Source organism: Ranitomeya imitator, chromosome 1, assembly GCF_032444005.1.
Source record: "Ranitomeya imitator isolate aRanImi1 chromosome 1, aRanImi1.pri, whole genome shotgun sequence".
NCBI classification, from domain to species: Eukaryota; Metazoa; Chordata; class Amphibia; order Anura; family Dendrobatidae; genus Ranitomeya; species Ranitomeya imitator.
This window is the reverse complement of record NC_091282.1, coordinates 800,528,859-800,554,673: the sequence shown is the minus strand read 5'-3', so window position 1 is coordinate 800,554,673 and position 25,815 is coordinate 800,528,859. Positions and strand designations below refer to the sequence as shown.

The 25,815-nt window shown below is 44.7% G+C and overlaps 1 protein-coding gene across 6 annotated transcripts in view; it reads left to right on the top strand.

Moving 5' to 3' along the window:
- The window catches only part of FERMT2 (FERM domain containing kindlin 2), a 92,502-nt gene that overhangs the window by 12,715 nt on the left and 53,972 nt on the right, over window positions 1-25,815 (top strand). For all 6 annotated transcript variants that reach the window (XM_069738557.1, XM_069738539.1, XM_069738529.1 and 3 more), the window contains exon 3: window positions 21,814-22,047. In XM_069738557.1, the coding sequence (XP_069594658.1) occupies window positions 21,814-22,047 (234 nt within the window). The remainder of the gene's footprint in view (window positions 1-21,813; window positions 22,048-25,815) is intronic.

The following is a 25,815-nucleotide window of genomic DNA, read 5'->3' as shown; positions in this document are numbered from 1 at the left end:
AAAAAAATGCGGAATGCATTCTAAATGATAGGATGCATATGTATGCGTTTTTAAGCATTTTAATCCTGCCTCTGCTGATAATAAGCGTGCTGAAAACTTCCTGAAAGGACAGAGTAGGGGTCTTTAGCAAAAAAAAAAACTGTCCATGTGAAAATTGCATGTTTTTTGTTATTTTATTTAAGTTTGCCATGCAAAAATGTTCATAATAATCTTGATAAACATTGTCCTTTTTTTTGGTGACACATCCCCTTTAAATACATATGGAGCACTGAAGGGGATTGCCCAATGAAGATAAGATATTCCCCATTCTGGTTGATCACATCTTTATCAGTGGCTCCACTGATCCGCAGAACGGTGTACTTTTACCAGCAGTGCACGTTCCCGACCGCTGCGCCAATCCTTTAGTACAGGCCTGCAGAGCACTGTGGCCGGCTTTTTCCTTGCAGCTGCTCCATTCTGGGTAAGTCCCAGCAGTTGGACCCCACTGATCTACAAGTAGAGGGGTCATACCGTAGATTTACTGGCTAGCGCTTAAAACTATGGATCCTTTTAATTTTTTTGTCCTAAAATGTCTCTTTAGATGTGGTACATAGCCCTGCCTAACCCTTGGAGCACGGCGACCTCTGGGAATATCCCGCCCTGCAGTGCTCCCTGCACCAAGCTTCTCACTAATGGCCTCTCCCATAGTCTATGAATAAACCAATGGCTTCATTGATTCCTGACATGGATGGAGGCCGCAGTGCACCGTGTGGTCCTGACCCGCGTCTTCACAGGACAATCATCTGGTCCTCCTCCCACAAATGCTAAACTGTCGCATTCTTAGCTGTCACGTGCGATCCTTGCAGAAGGTGAGAAGTTACTTGTCAGTGAGTAAAAAGCATTGCATCGGTGAACAGGATTGCGGAAATGCTAAATCTAGAATTGAACGGGTTAATTAAGCCAAGGAGGTGAGGTTCAGTAATGATGGATCCGGCTGAGGGGAGAGGCTCCTGCCGCAGCCAGTGATCTTAAGCCAACACACGATTTCTTTCATATAGTTTTCTCTATCTACATTCTGAAAGAGATTTTCGTTGTGTACATGTTTGCAACCCAAACTAGATGCTCCAATGCATCTAGCATGAGAAATGAGACCATAATAATAAATAAAAATAAAGATTCTTAAATGAGACAAGTTATTAATGTATACGGCTCCCATAAAGATCTATTTGTCGCCATGGTAACAGACTACAATGAAGCCCTGTGTAGTCAGATTCTGCAATCGTGCTTCCTCCATTTGGATTCCCACTTCGTACTAATATATAAGATGTTAGGACTGAATTGAAGTCAAAGAAGCAGACATAAGCCTTGAGAATACACAGAAAGGAAGTTAGAATTTCCTACAACTTTAGAATGGGCTTTTACTTTTCCTCCTGACAGCAGTTACCGTACATGTCTTTATGGTGTCTTATGAAGGATTTAGTCCAGACGAGTTGTCCATGAATGTTCTGCTCTTCCGGGGGATGAGTCTCCCGTGTTGTCACCAGTATGTGACTTTCCGTGTCCTGTTCAGAGATTATTGGCCTAGCCGCCCAGTGATCACATAACATATGGGCCGTGAGGACGTTCTATTTCCAGGTTTCGTCTGATCCCTGCCAAATTACCACAGAGAACTACAGGGAATGTTTATAGTTTCACAACAGTATACAGACAGCGCAACCCGAGCTGACCCCGTGTAACTAGTGATTAAAGATGGCTGCAAAAAACACCGTTCACTTCACCAGAGCTGAACTTCACTGGGCTTAAAGGGGTATTCCAATGTTAGAGTTAGGATGTGGCTAGTGGGAGTCTGGCATCCTTATGATCCTGAAAAGGGAGAGGCCGCGAAGCTGGTATAACCCTGCAGCCGCCTCGGTGCACCACGGCACACATCCACCCAGCTGTGCAGATAATTCCCAACCATTAATTTCCGCTAGTAAATATTCGGGTTGTCAGCTTTCCACAGACCACTCCACCCCCTGAATGGAGAAACTTTTGAGGCTTCATGCAATTTCCTTTTTTTTAAGGTAACCGTTGTTTTAATATCTCATAAACTTTGTATTATAAATTGGCATTTTTTTTTCTCCTCCCTGACTGATCATTCATTGTAACTAAATGGGTAAAATCTGTTTTCAGTTAGTTTTTTTTTTTTTTTTTTTTTTCCCCATTATTGAGAGTGCATGACAGTTGGTGCTCATTAAGTTCTATGAAGAACTTTTACTGTAATTTCAGGAGAACTGACAGCAAAATGTCTGCCACTAGCTCCTCCCCTCTGTCTGTGTTCCTTTAGTACCTCCTCTCTCCATAGGAGTTGACAGTTGGTGCTCATATAGTTCTATGGAGTGGGGAGGAGCTAAAGGAACACTGACAAAGAACTTAAAGGGAACCTGTCACCCCGTTTTTTTCAGATTGAGATATAAATACTGTTAAATAGGGCCTGCGCTGTGCGTTACTGTAGTGCAAACTCTGCTTTGGGAAAATGGCCGTCGCGATCTCTTCTGCGCACGTGTGGCATCCCGCGGCCATTTTCCTGAAGCCCCATGCAGCAGAGCACTCCATCTGCGCACGCGCGGCCCCAGGAAGATGGCCGCCCCCACCGATGAAAGGGATAACAGCGCAGATCGCGCGCTGTTTCTTCACGTGCGCGCAGGGAATTCGGAACTTGGACATGCGCACACCACTACGCCACCAACGGAAAGCTGGGGAAGAAAAGAGCGATGTCACCACGCCCACCTGACCTGACCAGCCTGATTGACAGGCGAAAACGGCGACTTTGGTAATGTATTTCTCAGCATAGGTGGGGAATCGGGGTACACTACAGTAACGCACAGCGCAGGCCCTATTTAACAGTATTTATATCTCAATCTGAAAAAACGGGGTGACAGGTTCCCTTTAATGAGCACCAGCTGTTATGTCCGATTTCAGTAATGTAACATTCTGTCTTCATTGAATGTAGATTTTACCCATGAAGTGAGTGAAAGAAGCAGATTTATCTGATGAGACCTTTTACAAAGTTGCTTATTTTCTTTTATATCATTGATTTATAAGATAAAAAAATGAAAATGACAGTTTTGCCTTAACAGTAGTTTGATATTGCTAATGCATTGTGTCTTTCTCACCTGCTGTTCTGTGTGCAACAGTAATTCTTATGTCCTGATCCTCCAGGTTCATGCAGACATGTTGTTATAGGGACCCACTACAGAGCCCAGGTTTTTTTTAGGGGAATTGTTAGACCGGGGCAGCACGGTGGCTCAGTGGTTAGCACAGTAGTTTTGCAACACTGAGGCCCTGATTGTTCTCTCCACATTGGCGTGGAATTTGTATTTTATCCCTAATGGGGCATTGATGAATGTGAAGCGTTGTGTAATTAATAACCGCAGTGTAATGAGTCAAATACAAATGTAAATATTAATAAGAATAAGGTTTTATTTTGTATCACAAATGTAACCATTTTAAATCAACTTAGACCCTTTGTATCAGGATGGGTGGATTTCCCCTCGTGATTTTGTGGCGTGTCCTTTCTGTATGAATAATTATGGAATTTTGATAAAATTCTGAAAGTTCTTTTCCAGGGTTCCCTGTTCTGGCCCATTTGATTTTTCTTCAATTATTCTGAAACCAAAGTGTCGCCTCTGTAAATTTCTCTTGTATGGCCTCAAACCACTCAGAACCGAAGCCAAAAAACACACGTTGTGGGGAGCGGAGGAAGCGAAGTCTCTGGTTTTCCATGAAATGAAATAATGGTCAATGCATGGTCACATAACCTTATCAGGAAGGGGGTGGGCGGCCGCGCAGCGTAAAGGGGAAATGCCGGAGAGTGACACAATCTCTAATATTAGGAGGGATTGTCAAAGCCGTAGACCAGTGCAGAGGTTACATAATACAAGAATCCTAATTTGTAGCCTGCAAACCTCTCTCAATGAGTACCTCTTCCTGATTTTTTTTTTTTTTTTTTTCCCCCACAATGTTTCACCTGCATCTGAGCTGATCAGCAAAAAACGAGCCACCTCTGTCTACGTTCTCTTCTTCCTCCTAACTTTATCCACAAAGTTACAGCAATCCTTTTCAGAAGCCAAGATTTAGTCGCAGCCAGGTCACCAGGCTTCCTACAGATTCATAGTCCCTGCTCTCCCCTTTTTACTTTTTGGCTCCTCTTTGTTGTCTCTTACAGTAAGGCCGGGGTCACACTTGAGTGTGATGTGAGGAACTCGCGCCAATACCATGCGCTGCCGCCGGCACTCCGCACCAGAGCATTCAGCTGCATAGAAATACATGCAGCCGCACACTCCGGTCCCGAGTTCCGGCAGCAGTGCCGGGTATTGAGGCGAGATACTCGCATCACACTCAAGTGTGACCCCAGCCTAAATCTACTCCTCTGGTCCTGATGGGCGAGGGGCATTGCTAGGATCCTAAAAGATCCAGGTGTCCATGACTCCCAAAACCTTAAGGCTATATTTCCATGATGCGCCTTCGTTGTTCTGTTTTTGTGTGTGTATTTAATAAAAAAAAAAAAAACTCACCAAAAGCTCACGGTGGGAATGTAGCCGTGGTCCCATGTTATCCACCTTCTTCCCCCTTACCCATCCCCCCCATATAAAGTAATAGATGTAATATACAGTATATTAGTACTGTCCAACCCCTCCCCCCCCCTCCATGCACAGACTCTCCTTCCTAAAACTTATAATAAGAAAGCCTGTAAAAATGTAAGTAAATAGATAAAAAACAAAGTAAATGGAAGCAAACTCTAAATCTTATTTCTTGCACACCTCCCTCCCCCATAGATAACCTCTATGCTAATAATAAGGAATATCCATTTCCCCCCTTAGAGCTTTGGCCCGAGTTGCGCTGACTTAAAACTTTGTATGCAATTGAGATTGCAAGCTTGGGAGATTTCAGGAAATAAATCGGACTATACAGAACTGGCAGAAAATTAAAGTGGAATTTTTGGAGAGCTGAGTTTGCAGGTGTCTTGTATTCCCGAACCTCCTGTATATTTTAGGGTTGCACATACTTTCAGGGCCACATCATTCGGCTGAGGTTTCCTTTCTGGCCAGCTCTTGGCCCATTCCCCCCGGCAGTTCTGGTACAATGGCGACAGTGCCGTAATTTTCAACAAACTACAACAAAATCCGCAATGGAATCTGCAGCGTGTAAACATACCCTAATAGATGTATCTGTCATGGTTGTTTTGGGGGGGGGGGGGGGGTGCTTTGGTTTGGCTGTCACGTATGGGGAATGCTCCTGTACGTGGACACTAGTGCTGCCGTCTTGGAGGGTCTTTTTGCTCACCCATAGAGAATATAAAGGCAAATGTCATGGCTGAGACTGGATGATGTTTCTAGCATGCAGTCATGATGCTATTGGCATTGAAGGGTGCTATATGACCGATTCCCTCTTTGACCCTGGACTGTCTATATATATATATATATATATATATATATATAATTTTTTTTTTTTTGTTTGCTTGTTTTAATAAATCGGCCACATGGTTAAAAAGATTACATAAAGGAGCAACTGGAATAAAATTAGAGGGAAAAACGGGCCCTTTTGAGCTGGTGTCAAGTTCTGTTTATCCTAGTCCTCAATGTCCGTTATGAGTTACACAGGTGAAGAGTTTTCGCCCTCGCTCCTGAATGTTCTTGATCAGCAGAATGAATGAGCTGCTCTCATATAAAGGGAGCATTGCTAACTGTCGCTGCCTGTGTAATGTAACAGTCAAATCATCGCGGCTTCTGATCTCTGCACCCTGAACCCTTTTTTGAGCTATGCTTTGTGAGCACAACTGCTGCCTCTAGAGCGCAGCAGGAGAGCTGACTTTGTGTTTTGCTGCTGCGCTTTGCACTTTGCAAAAGAGTTTTTAGAAACCAGCTTGTAAGCACTGCTCTGAAGCCACTGGATCTGGCTCCTGCACTCCACTGATCCTGCAGAGCGTAGCGGAGTGCAGCGGCTCCATAATGCCAAGCAAGAACCACCACCCCAGGGAGCAGGAACTGTTGCCCATGTAGGTGCTTGGCCAAACCTCTTGCCTCTTTACGGATGAGTTTATGAAGCCCCAAAATCAGTTTTAAATTGGGAGACCTGTGTATACGCTATCAATATTTGCTGCACATCCCAGGTATATAGTGTGTGGATGGTAGCGACGTCCTATTCTGATGTGCATCTGTTCTTCTTTCTCATTGTTGCTCATCCTGCAGGTTGGTGGCAGTTGCTCTTTGATCGTTTTTATCCTCTTAATGCCATGAGTCCCTCTCCTACAGTCACTGGGTGACCATGGAGGCCATTCCTGCCCATCCACCCGTTCGCATATTGGAACCTGCCATGACCAGCCTGCGTGGCCTCGGGGGTGCACCTGTTGAGATAATAAATATATATATATATATATATATATATATATATATCTTTCTGAATTGTCATGTCCCTCAGGATTTTCTTATCTGCAGAAGTTCAGTGACCACCAATGTGGTGTTACAGCTTCCATGGAAGTTGTCATCGGCCTTTCATAGACCCCTGAATTTCAGATCTGCCTGGTTATAGAAGCTAGACTTAGGGTACCGTCACACAGTGGCACTTTGATCGCTAGGATGGCACGATCCGTGACGTTCCAGCGATATCCTTACGATTTCGCTGTGTCTGACACGCCACTGCGATCAGGGACCCCGCTGAGAATCGTACGTCGTAGCAGATCTTTTGAAACTTTATTTAGTCGCTGGATCTCCCGCTGACATCGCTGAATCGGCGTGTGACGCCGATTCAGCGATGTCTTCACTGGTAAACATTGGGTTACTAAGCGCAGGGCCGCGCTGAGTAACCCGATATTTACCCTGGTTACCAGTGTAAATGTGTGTGTAAAAACAAAACAAAAAAAAAAACCCCTACATACTTACCTTCCCGGTGTCTGGTCATGTCCCTCGCCTTCAGCTTCCCGCACTGACTGGTGAGCGCCGGCCAGCCGTAAAGTACAGCGGTGACGTCACCGCTGTGCTTTCTGACTGTCTGGCGCTCACTGTCAGTGCAGAGAAGCACAGCGCCGAGGGACGCGACAAAAATGTAAGTATGTAGTGTTTGGTTTTTTTTTTTTTACGTTTACGCTGGTAACCAGGGTAAACATCGGGTTACTAAGCGCGGCCCTGCGCTTATTAACCCGATGTTTACCCTGGTTACCAGGGGACTTCGGGATCGTTGGTCGCTGGAGAGCTGTCTGTGTGACAGCTCTCCAGCGACCAAACAGCGATGCTGCAGCGATCGACATCGTTGTCGTATCGCTGCAGCGTCGTTTTAGTGTGACTGTACCCTTATTGAATACTTTGCACATTCCCTTTTTAAAATTTTTTTTAAAAAGTTATCTGTCTATTATAATACAATCGCACACATGAAAACCAGGGGCATGCAGGTCCTTGGAAGCTAAATCCATTGATGCCTTTCATATGTCATATTTGTTGTTGCATTTCTGAGAAATCTGCATTTAATTCACATGGGAATTAGTTAAGTGCTCTGGGCGTGATAAAGCACTTCCCGAGTCTCTGCTCTCCAGAGAGATGTGCTGTATAACTTCCAGCGGGATAAAGTTCTCATTTCTTTATTAGCGCGTTGTGCATCCCGTTCTGGCAGGCACTCGGTGTAGAGGTGCTGGCGCAGCGCGTGTTATGATAAAATACACATTATCTCCACAGCACTGGAAAGAATTTCTACAACCAGACAAAAGTTGGAGGACGCTGATGTATAAAACCCCTCAGCCAAGTCATTCTATGAGGGGTCTTATGGCCGAGATGCAGACTGAAAACACACGTTGTGCACAGAAATCCCAGAGATTAGGTGTTGGTGTGCTGCCAGGTCTCCTGCTTTTCCTATACTACAAGAGACATTAATCTGTTCTCCGGCCCCTTTACCATCCAGCGCTTGCTCTTCCTATATTTAATGCTATGATATACTTATTTTCAAGTCCTTAATTTACTGTTTTAAAGACATAGTGGACTTTAGAGATGACCATTTCTGAAAAGATAATAACATTTTTTATTTATATAGCGCCAACATATTCCGCAGCACTTTACATTATAGAGGGGACTTGTACAGACAATAGACATTACAGCATAACAATAAGTACATAGATCAAAACAGATACCAAGAGGAATGAGGGCCCTGCTCGCCAGCTGCAATCTGAGATGCCCTGAAGGGTATCTAGTGGGAGATCATCAGGTACACACCCCAACCTTCTGTAAAGTTTCTACTACACACTTGAATATTGTCAGGTAGAGTTTTCTAAGGGTCATGCAATAAGCAAAAAAAAAGGGTTTGGGCTAAAAAGCCACAGCCAGCTCACCGATCAAACGCAGGTGCACGGAACTTCATCTTGGACCAGGATGAGTAGATATAGTGGAAAACAGAAGAAGGCGTTCCAGCTCCATAAAATTTCAAATCTTTATTTCTCCGTTAAAATACGAATAAGAACAACAAATCCTTGTCTGAATGCGAATGCAGGAGCGCACATAACATGCGACGCGTTTCGATCGTTAACCCTGCATGTTATGTGCACTCCTGCATTCGCATTCAGACAAGGATTTGTTGTTCTTATTCGTATTTTAACGGAGAAATAAAGATTTGAAATTTTATGGAGCTGGAACGCCTTCTTCTGTTTTCCACTTTTCTAAGGGTCATCTACCTGGTTAATCGGTATTCAGATTCAGCTGCTCTTCGCCAGTCGTTACACTGGCTGCCCATTCTTTTATAGGGTCAATTCAAAGTACTTGTTCTCACCCACAAAGCTCTCCACAGTGCGGCACCCCCTTACATCTCCCTTATTTCTGTCTATCTGCCTAACCAACCGCTGCACTCTGCAAATGATTTTCGACTAACCTCTGCATTAATCAGTACCTCCCACTCCCGACTCCAAGACTTCTCCCGTGCTGCGCCAATCCTCTGGAATGCTCTACCCCAAGATATTAGGAACATCCACAATTTACATAGTTTTAGGCGCGCCCTCAAACCATTTGTTCAGAGTGGCCTGTCACGTTCCCTAATAAAAGTCATTTTATGTGTAAGGGCGCGTGTGTAGCCCATTCACTATCTCCATCTATCCCCCACCCCCTGAAGATGGCTGGACCATCATTGTAAATACATCATTGTAAATACACACCTGTACTTTGTATTTCCCCCACCTCATTGTAGATTGTAAGCTCTCACAAGCAGGGTTGTCTTATTGTGCTTTAATTATAGTATTGTTAACGTTGTTTCTTATGACTGTTGTTTGAAACTGTTAGGGTATGTTCACACGTTCCTGATTTCCATCCTTTTTTTTTTTCAGGACTGTTTTTTAAAAAACTGCAGCTCTTGGCAGAAAACGCAGGTCCTTTTTTTGGTCCTTTTTTTTGGTCCTTTTTTTGTCCTTTTTTGATGCGTTTTTTGATCCTTTTTTTTATGCAGTTTTCTATGCAGAGTCTGTGTGTTTTCTAGGAAGTTTTTTAGGGTTTAAATGGCTGAAAATACCCTACCCCTAACCCTATTCTAGCCTTAGTGGGAAAAAAAAAAAATTCTTAATTTTTTTTTTTTATTGTCCCTACCTATGGGGGTGACAAAGGGGGGGGGGGGTGTCATTTACTATTTTTTTTTTTTTTATTTTGATCACTGAGATTATATCTCAGTGATCAAAATGCACTTTGGAACGAATCTGCCTGCCGGCAGATTCGGCGGGCGCACTGCTCATGCGCCCGCCATTTTGCAAGATGGCGGCGCCCAGGGAGAAGACGGCCGGACGGACGCCGGGTAAGTATAAGGGGGGGGGGGGGGGAGATTAGGGCACGGGGGGGGGCATTGGAGCACTGGGGGGGCATCGGAGCACGGGGCGGTGGGATTGGAGCACGGGGGGGCGGGATCGGAGCACGGGGGGGGGCAGCCACACTCCGCCCACGCACTTCCGCCCGCTTCCCCGCACTTCCTGCTGCAGCGGTTCTGCACCACAAGCCGCAGTAAAATCCGCAGATATTTTTTTCATCTGCGGGTTTGACCTCACAATGGAGGTCAATGGGTGCAGAACCGCTGCGGCTCCGAAAAAAGAAGTGACATGGTACTTCTTTTTTCCCGCAGCTATTCAGCGCGGCTTTTTTTATTTTCCGCATTGTGGGCACAGCAGTTCCTGTTTTCCATAGGGTACAATGTAATGTACCCTGCATGGAAAACAGCTGCGGACCCGCAGCGGGAAAATCGCGGCAATTCCGCATGAAAAAAAGGATCGTGTGAACATGGCCTTAAACTGTAAAGCACTGCAGAATATGTTGGCGCTATATAAAGATTATTTATCATTATTACATCACTTTTTAATTAATGGGGTATTGTGGGCTTCATAACTGAGATCAGTGTGCGTTTCGCCAATCGCCAGAGTGGAGAAGTCATGTACTCCATTCTGGGGGGCGCAAAACCACAAGCAGGAGAAGTTTGGGTGGAGTGACTGGTTCTGCTGCTCCATTCTGGGTCAGTCACTAAATTCATCCAAATCCCATCAAAAAGTGATTGTTTGGGGGCAATCCGAGGTGATATTGGAGATGGGACTTAACTCTAAAACTTTACTGCGCGCAGGGTTATCTACATCCGGACCATAGACTTGGAAGGAAGACGTGTGCATGGCCAGTCGCTACATACATCTAGTCTTATGGCTGTGCGAGAGCAGGATGCCAACCTCCCATTCTTGTGCACGGGATCATGATCTGACTGCCAGTAAAAGAGTGATCATGTTTGTTGATCGGGATACCATGTTATGACCAATTTTACTTGATTGGTGCTGATACAATACATGGGTTTAGAGATTTGGGAACATGGTGTCATATTAAGTCATGTTTCCTATTCCCCCTCATTTGCACATGGGATGTGATTCAGCATTTAACCTATAATGTGACCTTACAATGTTCCACCATTGTTGATTGACCTCCCATAAGGGTGTGATCAGCGTGCAGTTATGTGATGAGCGTATTTCCCCATCAAACATTCCTGTCGTGCCTGGTTGTACAGTAAAAGGGAAGAAAATCTGCAGTTTATCCTCTCTCCTATAGAATGCAATGTATTGTTCTGTTATCAGCCATATAGGGCTTGGTAATTCTACAATGGTAATGCCATTTCCCATATCTACGGTGCTTAGAACCTCTAGGTACATGTCCCTCCATGTTGGTGAATTACATAATATTTTGCAGACATTTACTGTCATTATATGGGCAGCATGGTAGCTCAGTGGTTAGCATGGTATGGTGGCTCAGTGGTTAGCACTCTCACTTTGCAGCACTGGTTTTCTGGGTTCAGATCCCATTAAGGATGACATCTGTAAGGAGTTTATATGTTCTTCCCGTTTTTGTGACTGTTTCCTCCGGCCTCTCCGTACACATTCCAAAAAAACATACCGATGGGAAGTCTAGATTGTGAGCCTCCGTGGGGACAATGCAGGATGCTGCGGAATATGATGGCGCTATATAATCCAAAATAATACATTCTAACATAGGCCCTGCCACAGCAGTAATGGTGCTTTTTATCAGTCTTGCCCTCTGATCTCTGTTTGCTGATTTCTTAGGTCTCTGGCTCTTGGTTTTTATCTTGGCTTTTGTCTGAAGTGTCTGAGATCTTCTCTATCAGCTGTGAAGTGGATGACAGGGGATCAATAACCTCTTTGTACAGAGATTTGTAGCTTGGGTGTTCCTTCAGATACTAAAGCTTATGACTGAGGTGAGGAGTGAGAGTGCTCCTCCGATAAGAGACGTCCTTACCACAAATGGTCTCCTCTAGTCATTTAGGGTGGACCTGGGGACTTTGGCTGGGAGAGTTGAACAGATAAGAACCAAGCTGGACCAGTCCTAGAGTAAACATATGTGGTAAATGGATGACCAATGAATTATCTTCCTCAGTATTGCAAATTGTCTCTTCAGAGAGGAAGCGGACTAGAACTCTAGTGCCACCTATTGGAAGTAGCAATCCTAACAGTCAATGTCGACTCTTTAACGAGCCTTGTCACATGACTTAGGATAATAGCCAAACCAGAATCCTAAGTCATGTGACAAGGCTTAGTAAATTGACATTTACAATGCTCGTTAAATTGACAATTCCACATTGACTGTTAGGATTGCTACTTCCAATAGGTGGCACTAGAGTTCTAGTCCTCTTCCTCGCTGAAGAGACAATTTGCATATTTCCCAGAGGAGCATTGTGGTTTTAAGTCTCCTCGCCTCGACATGCTTATCATGTCACTCTCCGTGAGGAGAAACGATACTTCTTGGATCCTCTTCCTCAGTATTGGAATTGTTATATCACCACTAATTTTTCTTAGTATTTTAATGTTCTTTCTACTACCTCGTTAATTTTTGTAAAGCTCTATACAAAAACCTTGAATTCTGCCTTGGTGAAGGGAGGAGACCTGAATGTGGAGAGAGGCTCATGCACTCCCCCCCCCCCCCCCCGCCATTATGGCCACACAGTGGAATTTTCTTGTTTTCATAGACATGTGACTCCCCTCTTGTCAAGGAGAAGTCACCAGATATGGTCAATCATGACTGCTTGTTCCCCAGGCGGCAGTGAAAGAGCTCCAGCACTTCATGAAGCAAACACATAGTGCAGCCTAGCTGGGAAGGACAGGGTGACATCCCAGCTCTGCAGGGTTTGATTAGAAGTACCTGCATGGTTTCTCTATGAATCAAAGTAGATTCACTGTGGGATTAGCCAAGATGTGAGCTGCAGTTGAGACATGTCGGGGTCTCTTTCTGAATGCAGTGACTGAGGAGTCAATCTCGTGGATGTAGCAGAGGCAAAGATGTTCGCTTGTGAATGCACAGACCGTGGGCACCAGATTGGATGTGTTTTGGACCTGAAGCGAGGCCAGAATCTCTCTGAGAGTTTGCACAGGCCAGCATCAGTGGTCACTGTGGACAAAAGCTGTTGTTTGACCAGGATTTATGTTGGAATTTTGTTTTGGAGTTGTGCATCCTGTGGGGGGAAAAATGGATGTGTTTTGGACAAAAACTGCATGGCCTGTGTGAACGCAACCTAAGGTCGAATGCCTATCGGAGAGAGTGAATCTCTAAAATAGATTTATTGGAGGGTACTGGAGAAACCCAGGGGAGCCCAATGTAAGTGTTTTCCACAAGATAATGGTGGTCCTGGTCAGCTTGGAACTAGGATCTCCATGTTTCCATGCCTACTACTACCTTTTTATTACAAATGTAGAAAAAAAACCTTAATGTCAGACAATGCCATGTGGTTGCATTCTTTCTGCTAGGAATTATATTTCTACATCCGCTAAAGAGCCAAAGATTGCCAATCACCAGATGCAAATCAACCAAACCATCAATGTCGGTGAGAATGGACCTCATTTTTTTGTTTGGGAGTCTTTCAATTCACCTCACATGGCAAATATTGGGGGGGGGGAAAGAGGGAATGCGCATGTTAAACTTCAACATGCCCAATCCATTGTTTTTAGTGGCATGAGAGGCGACCACTAAAATGAACATGTTCACCAATGCAAGCCAACAAGAGACGTTAAAAATGAGTGTCTGATGTACCAAAATAAATGGTACCGAGGCTTCGTTAATGTGTGTTTTTCGCACTAAAGTCATGTGTTTTTTTTTTTTTGTTTTTGTTTTTTTGTTTTCTTCCTTCAATCTACTTACAAAAATAAATTGGCACACTTGTAAGAGGCTGGACCAGGGCCGTAGTCATGGCCGTGCACTCTGGTACATCAGTGCCCTGGTCTCCCAATACATGAAAACATTGTCCATTACTTTGTGTACCTGTGGCTCCACTCTCTGCGCCACCTCTGTTTTGCTGTAGGTTCCCATCAGTCGGTGTAACAAAGATTGAGACAGTCCTTTTCAGCTTTCAAATCAACAACTTTAGGCTACGTTCACATTAGCGTTTCCCGACGCTGCGTCGGGAAACGCAGCGGCGACGCACGCGTCATACACCCCTATGTTTAACATGGGGGACGCATGCGTTTTTCACGTTGCGTTTTCCGACACGTGCGTCATTTTTGACGCTAGCGTCGGACGCAAGAAAATGCAACAAGTTGCATTTTTCTTGCGTCCGATTTTCGTCAAATGACGCACGCGTCGCAAAATGCAGCGTTTTTGCATGCGTTTGCACGCGTTTTTGCGTGCGTCGTGCGTTGCGTCGCCGACGCAGTGGCGCGCAACGCTAATGTGAACGTAGCCTTACTGTAGGCTTTGCACAGCACATCCAGAGTCTTCACAGCAATTACAACAGGATCAGCATTACACATTGCCTCTGCTTTCCCTGCACCTTCCTTTCAGTCACATATCAGGGTCGGACCGTGCTGCACGTTTCCTCAGTGTCCTCCCAATTCAGCTCTGCTACAGTTAGGCCTTCAGTCTTTTGCCCAAGACAAGAGTTTCCATCTCCGAAGCTAGTTGCCACCTGGCGAGTGACCTGCCCTTCAGCATTGTGCTTTGTAGTGACCCAGCACTTTCCTGCTCCAAGCTCTCTGCTTTTGGGAACTGCCCCTGCTACCGTTTCACCCCGGTACTGGGAACATCTGCCCAAGCTATAAGCTGCCACATTCTAGGGCTACCTGTATCCGCGTCTTTCCTCTTTTCCTACTGCTGTACTGGCCTCTGCTGTTCTGGCCTGATGCTGTGTATGGCTGGGCTCTCTCCTCTTAATCAAACAATGTTGCATAGTAGCTGCTAATGTCCTGGGCACTTAAGCCCGTGTGGACTGTCTGGGTGCCCGGGCCCTTCTGAACTTAATCAGGGAATGTTCCTTCTCTAGCTGCAGCTGACCCCTCCCACATTAACTAGTAACATGTACACTGATCCACAACCATGCTTACCTAAGTGTACCAAAATGCCCCCACCCAGTGGAGAGAGAGAGAGAGATAGATAGATAGATAGATACATACACACACTTAGCAGATTAACAAAAAAAAAATATATACTGCATTTTCTGGCGTATAAGACTACTTTTTAACCCTTGAAAATCTTCTCAAAAGTCGGGTGTCGTCTTATAGGGAAGGTGCGGAGTAATCTGCGGTTGCCGCATATTGTGGGGGAGCGACCCCAATGACAAGGAGAGGGGGCACCTCACCGGGAAGGTGTAAGTGAAGCAGAGGCAGAGAAGGAGATAATAGGATACAAGGGTGAGCCAGATGAGTGAAAAAGGAGTGTTTTTTTTTTTCTAGGCACAGCACCGCTCTTTTTTTTTTTTTTTTTTTTTTTTGCATACCCCTGGCATCCCAGAAGCTGACAGTTTGCTTCACTTACACCTTCCTGGTGAGGCGCTCCCTCACCTAGTCATCGGGACCACTCCCCCCACTATATACATCGACCGCAAATTGCTCCACACCCACTCTATAAGACGACACCCAGCATATAAGACAACCCTCGACTTTTGAGAAGATTTTATATTTTAACTGGAAAAGTTGGGGGTCGTCTTACCATAATCCCCCAGAGTGTGTCCCCTGCAGGAACAGTGACCTGGGCCATCGGGAGGAGATAAGGCAATCCTACTCATTAACAGGCTGCAGTCGGGTGCTTGTTATCCGCTGAAGGATATTCTGCAGCCTCCCTGTTGAATAGACGCTTTATCTAATGACTTATTCCATTGTGCAGAGTGGGGGCTTCCTAGTAAAACTTGAAAGAGTCTGCAAGGTCTTTGAAGTAACAGAGCGGACATGCTGTTCTGTGTTTTATTTATTAAAATAAAAAGAAAAAAAATCTACAGACTGGTTACTCTTCCTTTAGAGGGGTGTACTTAATATATCTCTCTGATACACTAGTTAAAGGGGTTGACCACTTTAGAAACTCCCAGTTAATGGTCTATTAGATTTTAAGTTCATGGATTAGGGTTTGGTCGGGTGGACGCCCATACATTGACAGTTTGTACCACAGTACCTCAGTTCTCCTGTGGAGGCGCTCCAAGCTCTGATTTACTGGGGGAACCACAAGCAGGAAATCATGTGATCGGCTTATCTTTGACATCCTTCAAGCAAAAAAAAGAGGATTTGACCGAATCCAAACTTTCTTTATCGTGTTCACTTGCGGCTGTCGGATCATGTTGGGAGTTGCAGGATGGTTTGGGTTTGCAGATCACTAGCTAGTTCCATGTTTAGTTACTTGGTTTAACCCCATTAGATAGATATAAAGGGGGTAAATTAGGATGTATCACTTCGTGGTGTTAGGCGAGTGGGCTGATGTCTGCAACTACTGCACCCCATCCTCATTAGAATAGGACAGGTGTGTATGACCTGCACCCTGGCAGGTGTCTGTAGACATGATGTCTGCACCCTCCTAGATTTCAGAATGTTTTTTTTAGGGTGAAATAAGCTTTGGACAGATGCACACGTACATGCTCAGCCATCATGAGCGTGCATGTTTATGGGTCACGTGACAGCAAACGTCTATCTAATGTGTGTATGTTCAGAATTCGGAATGGACTTGCATACTGCAGTGCTAGGTCAGTGGTGCTGTAGAGAAGCATCTTGTGCCAACACTCACGTGGCGTTGTGCCAGTATTAAAGAACTGCACGTTGAAGAAGACAATAAGTGTCCTATTTAACACCGGAGAGAGTGTCTTAAAAGGCACAAGGTTGAGAAATTTGCATTCTTAGCAGGCTGCTGAAGTGACTGAAAATTAGGTCAGTGGTCCTTTTAGGGTTGGGGACACTATCTGGGGGAAGGGCCATTCCCAAAATGGTGATGTTAGTAATGATTGTAATTTTTTATATTTTTTACAATTGTCTCCATTGTATCCTTCATGTGTGTGCACTGGGCCAATTATTGTGCAGTATGGGCCTTGACATGCGTTACATAGTTGTGGCTGCTCTGCTTCCCACCCACATGTTCATGGCATGTCCCTGCAGCTTAATTCGGTAATATGGATTCTGAAGAACAATTAATAAAAGACCACCCATGTACAGACGGTCGTTAGTGGTCCCTATTGAGTGGGGAGTATCTATCAATGAATGGGTAAGGGGTCGCCATAGATGGAGCAATGCGGATGAGCGAGGGGTAAATAGATAAATGGATTCATAGAAATTATGGATGGATAGATCTTCAGAAATATTGTAGTTCCATAGATCTATAGATATATTAGGAATGATGGATAGATGCGTTCTATCTCTAGATCCATAGAAATGATAGGTAAATCCTATATCACATGGATGGATGAGACGATGGGACATTTTCACTTTATTTTCAACTACAAATTGCCTTATGGCAGATCATTGCCCTGTAATATTCTGTAAGGCGCAGTTCATACAATGCAGCTTTGATCGATTTGTGGAATGTAATAAATGTTACAACGTCTATTTGTCTGTGCAACATTGTATCCAAACCTTCTGATGCAGATTTCTCCTGTACCATTCAGGGGATTTTTGATGTATCTTGTTTCCAGTAATGTTTCCAGATCTCGGATGCGGCGTCCTTGGATTGATATTGATGTAACCGTTATACGACATGAATTACAATTGCTGCATTAGCCTGTAAATGCAGGTTGGCATCATGTCTGTGATGTCCCAAGACATGAACACTGGATAAATCCCTTTTAGTTGGTCTCCTTCTAATTTAGTTATTAACCCTAATTGAAATGCTCCATGGATGAGCATGGCTCTGAATGAAATTAATGTCTTCGGCCCGAATGTCTGTCTCTAAGGAAACTGAAATCTCCTTACAAGTTGGGGCCATTAAAGACATCGGTGTTAGTCACTGGAATGAAAACTGGTCAAATAATGTGAGAACGGCAAATTTTTAATTTTTTTTTTTTCATGTTATGGAGTACAGTACTACAGTGGGTAGGGAAAGTATTCAGACCTCTTTAAATTTTTCACTCTTTGTTTCATTGCAGCCATTTGGTAAATTCAAAAAAGTTCATTTTTTTTCTCATTAATGTACACAATGCATCCGATCTTGACTGGAAAAAAAAAAAAACAAATGTAGAAAGTTTTGCAAATTTATTAAAAAAGAAAAACTGAAACCTCACATGGTCATAAGTATTCAGACCCTTTGCGCAGTATTGAGTAGTAGCACCTTTTGAGCTAGTACAGCCATGAGTCTTCTTGGGAATGATGCAACAAGTTTTCCACACCTGGATTCGGGGATCCTCTGCCATTCTTCCTTGCAGATCCTCTCCAGTTATGTCAGGTTGGATGGTGAACGTTGGTGGATAGCCATTGTCAGGTTTCTCCAGAGATGCTCAATTGGGTTTAGGTCAGGGCTCTGGCTGGGCCAGTCAAGAATGGACACATAGTTGTTCTGAAGCCACTCCTTTGTGCTTAGGGTCATTGTCTTGTTGGAAGGTGAATCTTCGGCCAAGTCTGAGGTCCAGAGCACTCTGCAAGAGGTTTTCATCCAGGATATCTCTGTACTTGGCCGCATTCATGTTTCCTTCAGTGACAACCAGTCGTCCTGTCCCTGCAGCTGAAAAACACCCCCATAGCATAATGTTGCCACCACCATGTTTCACTGTTGGGATTGTATTGGGCAGGTGTGAGCAGTGCCTGGTGTTCTCCACACATACCGCTTAGAATTATCACCAAAAGGGTCCATCTTCATCTCATCAGACCAGAGAATGTTATTTCTCATAGTCTGGGAGTCCTTCATGTGTTTTTTAACAAAACATGCAGGCTTCCCCGCTGTGACCAGTGGGGTACCGCAGGGGTCAGTATTGGGACCTGTTCTCTTCAACATATTCATTAATGATTTGGTAGAAGGTTTACACAGTAAAATATCGATATTTGCAGATGATACAAAACTATGTAAAGCAGTCAATACAAGAGAAGATAGTATTCTGCTACAGATGGATCTGGATAAGTTGGAAACTTGGGCTGAAAGGTGGCAGATGAGGTTTAACAATGATAAATGTAAGGTTATACACATGGGAAGAAGGAATCAATATCACCATTACACACTGAATGGGAAACCACTGGGTAAATCTGACAGGGAGAAGGACTTGGGGATCCTAGTTAATGATAAACTTACCTGGAGCAGCCAGTGCCAGGCAGCAGCTGCCAAGGCAAACAGGATCATGGGGTGCATTAAAAGAGGTCTGGATACACATGATGAGAGCATTATACTGCCTCTGTACAAATCCCTAGTTAGACCGCACATGGAGTACTGTGTCCAGTTTTGGGCACCGGTGCTCAGGAAGGCTATAATGGAACTAGAGCAAGTACAAAGGAGGGCAACAAAATTAATAAAGGGGATGGGAGAACTACAATACCCAGATAGATTAGCAAAATTAGGATTATTTAGTCTAGAAAAAAGACTGAGGGGCGATCTAATAACCATGTATAAGTATATAAGGGGACAATAAAAATATCTCGCTGAGGATCTGTTTATACCAAGGAAGGTGACGGGCACAAGGGGGCATTCTTTGCGTCTGGAGGAGAGAAGGTTTTTCCACCAACATAGAAGAGGATTCTTTACTGTTAGGGCAGTGAGAATCTGGAATTGCTTGCCTGAGGAGGTGGTGATGGCGAACTCAGTCGAGGGATTCAAGAGAGGCCTGGATGTCTTCCTGGAGCAGAACAATATTGTATCATACAATTATTAGGTTCTGTAGAAGGACGTAGATCTGGGGATTTATTATGATGGAATATAGGCTGAACTGGATGGACAAATGTCTTTTTTCGGCCTTACTAACTATGTTACTATGTTACTATGTTTCATATGTCTTGCACTGAGAGGCTCCCGTCGGGCCACTCTGCCATAAAGGCCTGACTGGTGGAGGGCTGCAGTGATAGTTGACTTTGTGGAACTTTCTCCCATCTCCCTACTGCATCTTTGGAGCTCAGCCACAGTGATCTTGGGGTTCTTCTTTACCTCTCTCACCAAGGCTCTTCTCCCACAATTGCTCAGTTTGGTCTAGGAAAACTTCTGATGGTCTCAAACTTCTTCCATTTAAGGATTATGGAGGCCACTGTGCTCTTAGGAACTTTGAGTACTGCAGAAATTCTGTTGTAACCTTGGCCAGATTTGTGCCTTGCCACAATTCTGTCTCTGAGCTCCTTGGCCAGTTCCTTTGACCTCATGATTCTCATTTGGTCTGACATGCACTGTGAGCTGGGAGGTCTTGTATAGACTGGTGTGTGCCTTTCCAAATCAAGTCCATCAGTTTAATTAAGCAGAGCTGGCCTCCAATGGAGGAGTAGGACCATCTCAAGGAAAATCATAAGGAAATGGACAGCATGCGACTTAAATATGAGTGTCTGAGCAAAGGGTCTGAATACTTATGACCATGTGATATTTCAGTTTTTCTTTTTTATTACATTTTCAAAAAAATCTTTTTTCAGTGAAGAAGGGGTGCAGAGTGTACATGAATGTGGAAAAAAATGAACTTTTTTGAATTTACCAAATAGCTGCAATGAAACAGAGTGAAAAATTTAAAGGGGTCTGAATACTTTATGTACCCACTCTTTTTCTCCTTTGCAGAGACCGGTGAGCAAGGATTCTTAAAGGCAATGTTCGATGGGAGAAAAGTATGCAAACTGGCTCTCAGGATGAGGAGAATGGGATCTTACAGGGTAGCTACCTCTATTTAGGTGGTACTTGCAAGACAATACCTGCAAGTAATTTCCCCCGGGATCAATAAAGTGTATCGTAATACCTGACCTCTACATGTGCCTGTCAACATGACAAGTGCAAAATGCAAACCAGAAACTCTGCAGATAGCCTGATTCGGGGTAGTTGTGACAATTCTGAAAGAGCGTTTTGTTTTTTGTTTTTTTGCATAGTTTCCTGCCATGGAGCATTGTCTATAATTCTCCATATTCTGGTGGTTTTATTAAGGACAGACTCTGTTTTACACTAATGAGAGGCAAAGCTCTCGAAACATGCCTTCTATTGATGAGTTTTAGGTTTGACATCCAGCCTGTATCTTGTTGCAAGGATCAAGAAAGGGACTGACATTGACTCTGTATTGCTGCTACTTGGGAGATTAATTCTCTTGAAGAGGAAAGAAAAAACTTCTTTACGTACATTGGGTTACGGACAACAGCTTTTAGATATGAAGCCCTCCACTCCTTCCCAACTCTTCTTCCTCTGTCAGCCAGATCCAGGGTCCAAGTGCAGAGTTCTGCAGGATACATTAAAATTTGTCAGTGGGCATTGATGTCAATGGATGTCTTTTCAAATATGTATTTCTGGTCTCCTCTAATTATCACTTATTCCTGGAAATGAGACAATTAGTAGATTGGTGTTTGTCAGAGCAGGGAACTGGTTTCCCCCCCCCCCCCCCCCGAATCTCCCGTGGCTGGAGGACAAAAGCCGGGAGGAGATAACTGGAGCCGCAGGTCTTGGATGCACATCGCCCTTCTCAAGTTTAGGGCAATGACCATCCCCCTTTCTGTTTCCATTGCATAACCGAGATGTCATCCCAAATTTATGGGCAATTATAATTGTCATATAATGGCTATATCAATATGGTGCCGAGATAACGATAATTCCCTTTCCTGGAGGCTGAACGACCCTTTTAAAGTAGATTTTAATAGAGGATCTCTAAGCGGTGATGCCTACTCTTGGATATCCTAGAGGAACCTCTTTATTTCTTTCTCCAAAGTCTCCTGTGAACATGTACGTTCAGCTCCGTGTTGAGACTGGAGTGTCTCGCTCATCTGGCAGCTGCTTTTTCACAAGGAAAGGATTGAGCATGTTGCATTTGGACATGTGCCATCAGACACAGTGCGGTCACCCCCATACATATTATTCCTGCAGGAATCCGCAGGCTTGCCATCTCACATATATTATATAAGGACATCTGTAGTTCGCCTTCTCTTTAGACAATTTAGAAAATTGATCAAATTTCTTATTTTTGTTCCCTTTTCAGATGTAAAGAAGGACTGGTCTGATCACGCCTTGTGGTGGGAGAAGAAAAAAACATGGCTGCTGAAGACTCATTGGACCCTAGACAAATATGGCATCCAAGCAGATGCAAAACTCCAGTTCACCCCTCAGCACAAACTGCTCCGACTGCAGCTTCCAAACATGAAATACGTCAAGGTGAAGGTCAACTTCTCTGACCGGGTCTTCAAAGCTGTCTCCGACATTTGCAAGACATTCAGTAAGTTATAAAAGCCGATTGGGCCTCCAGCTGTTCAAATGGGAGAATATATATTAGCAAGGGGCTGTGTACCACTGGCATCATGTCAACAGGGGGTTAGAGCCAGGTCTCATGGAGCTGTTGAATCTCTCACATCAGTGTGCACAGATTGTGTCTTCCTGATGGGGAAATTATGTGACCTCAGGCTGTAGTTCAGGGCTTGTTTTGTTACAGCATTTTCCAGTAATGCCATCTTGTGATGTAATGCCCCATTCCCCCCCCCCCCCCCCCCCAAAAAAAAAAATATTATCATAACGCTGGGAGCGTCACTCTGTCCGAAGCCTTTATAGACTGCGCAACTGCCGGCGCAGTCTGGACCCCCACAGTGACGCAGCCCAGGAGATCGCAGTATGCATAAGCACTGAACGCACACCGCGATCTCCAACGGAGAAGCAGGGACGTGCCAGGAAGGTGAGTATAAGGCTACGTTCACATTAGCGCTGTACGGGGCAGCGTCGGCGACACAACGCATGCAAAAACGCATGCACAACGCAGCTTTTTGTGACACATGCGTTCATTTTTGCATGATTTTTGCATCACAAAATGCAAGACAACACATGTCCATGCGCCCCCCATGTTAAATATAGGGGCGCATTACGCATGCGTCGCCGTGGCTGCGCCCAATGCTGCCCCGCACAATGCTAATGTGAACGTAGCCTCAGCTATATTCACCTGTCCCGTTCCAGCGCTGCATGCCGCTCCGTCTTTCGGGTCCTCTGCCTGTGACGTTCAGTTCAGAGGGCGCGATGACGCGCTTAATGCGCGCCGCCCTCTGACTGAACAGTCACAGCCAGAGGACCCGGAAGAGGGAGCGGCACGCAGCACTGGAACGGGACAGGTGACTATAGCAAGTGTCGGGGGCCTGAGCTAGCGGCGACTCTGGCACCTGACCCCCTCAGCGCGCCGGTGTCTCCGCCTGCTCAGGATCCCCAGCACTCGGCGCCCAGCGACGATAGGTGAGTATGTTGTTTTTTTTTTTTTTTTATATATATATATCGCTGCAGCATACGGGGCATATAATACTATGGAGCATCTTATGGGGGCCATCAACCTTTATGGAGCAGCGTATGGGGCATATGGATGGGAGCAGCAAATTACAGAACGGTGGCGCAGGATGAGAACAGCACATTACAGAACGGTGGCGCAGGATGGGGGGAGGCCACATGACAGAATGGGGGTGCAGGATAGCAGCAGCACATGACAGAATGGGGGTGCAGGATGGCAGCAGCACATGACAGGATGGGGGAGCAGGATGGGAGCAGCACATGACAGAATGGGGGCTCAAGATGGGAGCAGCACATGACAGCATGGGAGAACAGGATGGGGCTGCACATGACAGGATGGGGGCGCAGGATGGAAGCAACACCTACCAGGATGGAGACCATATACCAATATAAATGCTCGCCACCCGGGCATAGAACGGGTTCAATAGCTAGTACATACATACATACATACATACATACATACATACATACATACATACATACATACATACATACATACATACCGATTCTAACGCATCGGGTGTTCTAGAATATGCATGTCCACGTACTATATTGCACTGCGACGTAGTATACAGCACAGAGCCACGTAGTATATTGCCCAGCCACGTATGTAACAGGTTAAAAAATAAAAAAGAAACAAATACTCACCATCCGAAGAGCCCGTTGTAGTTCCGGCGCTTGTGTGCGGTGCACGCGGCAGCTTCCGGTCCCAGGAATGGTATGAGCGCAGGACCTGTGGTGACGTCGGTCACATGACCGTGACGTAATGGAAGGTCCTTCTCCCATAGCATCTTTGGAAACGGAAGCTGCCGTTTTGCAGTGCCGAGGAGGGGACGCGACGGCGGAGGGTGAGAATAAGGTGTTTTCTTGTTTTTTTTAAATTATTTTTAACACTAGATCGTTTTACTTTTGATGCTGCATACGCAGCATCAATAGTAAAAAGTTGGTCACACAGGGTTAATAGCTGCGTAACCGGAGTGCGTTACACCGTGGTCTGGTAACGCTGGCATTAACCCTGTGTAAGGGCTGACTGGAGAGGAGTATGGAGCGGGCACTGACTGAGTGCGGGGAGGGAAGTGTGGCCATATTGCTGCCGGACTGCGGCCGTCGCTGAATGGTCGTGGGCGTTTTCCATGACAGACAGAGGCCGCGACCAATGAATATCTGAGACAAACAGAAAGACAGAAGTGACCATTAGACAATTATATAGGGTGGGTGTGTGTGTGTGTATATGTATACATGTGTATGTGTGTTATGTATAATATCCGTACGTACAGACCAAAAGTTTTTTCTGTATTTTCATGACTATGAAGATTGTACATTCACACTGAAGGCATCAAAACTATGAATTAACACATGTGGAATTATATACTTAACAAAAAAGTGTGAAACAACTGAAAATATGTCTTATATTCTAGGTTCTTCAAAGTAGCCACCTTTTGCTTTGATGACTGCTTTGCACACTCTTGGCATTCTCTTGATGAGCTTCAAGAGGTAGTCAAAGGAAATAGTCTTCCAACAATCTTAAAGGAGTTCCCAGATGCTTAGCACTTGTTGGCCCTTTTGCCTTCACTCTGCGGTCCAGCTCACCCCAAACCATCTCGATTGGGTTCAGGTCTGGAGACTGGAGGCCAGGTCATCTGGCGTAGCACCCCATCATTCTCCTTCTTAGTCAAATAGCCCTTACACAGCATGGAGGTGTGTTTGCGGTCATTGTCCTGTTGAAAAATAAATGATGGTCCAACTAAACACAAACCGGATGGAATAGCATGCCGCTGCAAGATGCTGTGGTAGCCATGTTGGTTCAGTATGCCGTAAATTTTGAATAAATCCCAACAGTGTCACCAGCAAAGCACCCCCACACCATCACACCTCCTCCATGCTTCACGGTGGGAACCAGACATGTAGAGTCCATCCGTTCACCTTTTCTGCATCGGACAAAGACACGGTGTTGGAACCAAAGATCTCAAATTTGGACTCATCAGACCAAAGCACAGATTTCCACTGGTCTAATGTCCATTCCTTGTGTTCTTTAGCCCAAACAAGTCTCTTCTGCTTGTTGCCTGTCCTTAGCAGTGGTTTCCTGGCAGCTATTTTACCATGAAGGCCTGCTGTACAAAGTCTCCTCTAACAGTTGTTGTAGAGATGTGTCTCCTGCTAGAACTGTGTGGCATTGACCAAGTCTCTAATCTGAGCTGCTGTTAACCTGCGATTTCTGAGGCTGGTTACTCGGATAAACTTATCCTAAAAAGCAGAGGTGACTCTTGATCTTCCTTTCCTGGGAAAGCGCTTGATGGTTTTTGCAACTGCACTTGGGGACACATTCAAAGTTTTCCCTTTTTTTTTTTTTTTTTTTGTCTGACTGACCTTCATTTCTTAAAGTAATGATGGGCACTCGTTTTTCTTTACTTAGGTGCTTTTTTTTCTTGCCATAATACAAATTCTAACAGTCTATTCAGTAGGACTATCAGCTGTGTATCCACCAGACTTCTGCACAACACAACTGATGGGCCCAACACCATTTATAAGGCAAGAAATCCCACTTATTAAACCTGACAGGGCACACCTGTGAAGTGAAAACCATTCCCGGTGACTACCTCTTGAAGCTCATTAAGAGAATGCCAAGAGTGTGCAAAGCAGTCATCAAAGCAAAAGGTGACTACTTTGAAGAACCTAGAATATAAGACACAATTTCAGTTGTTTCACACTTTTTTAAGTATATACT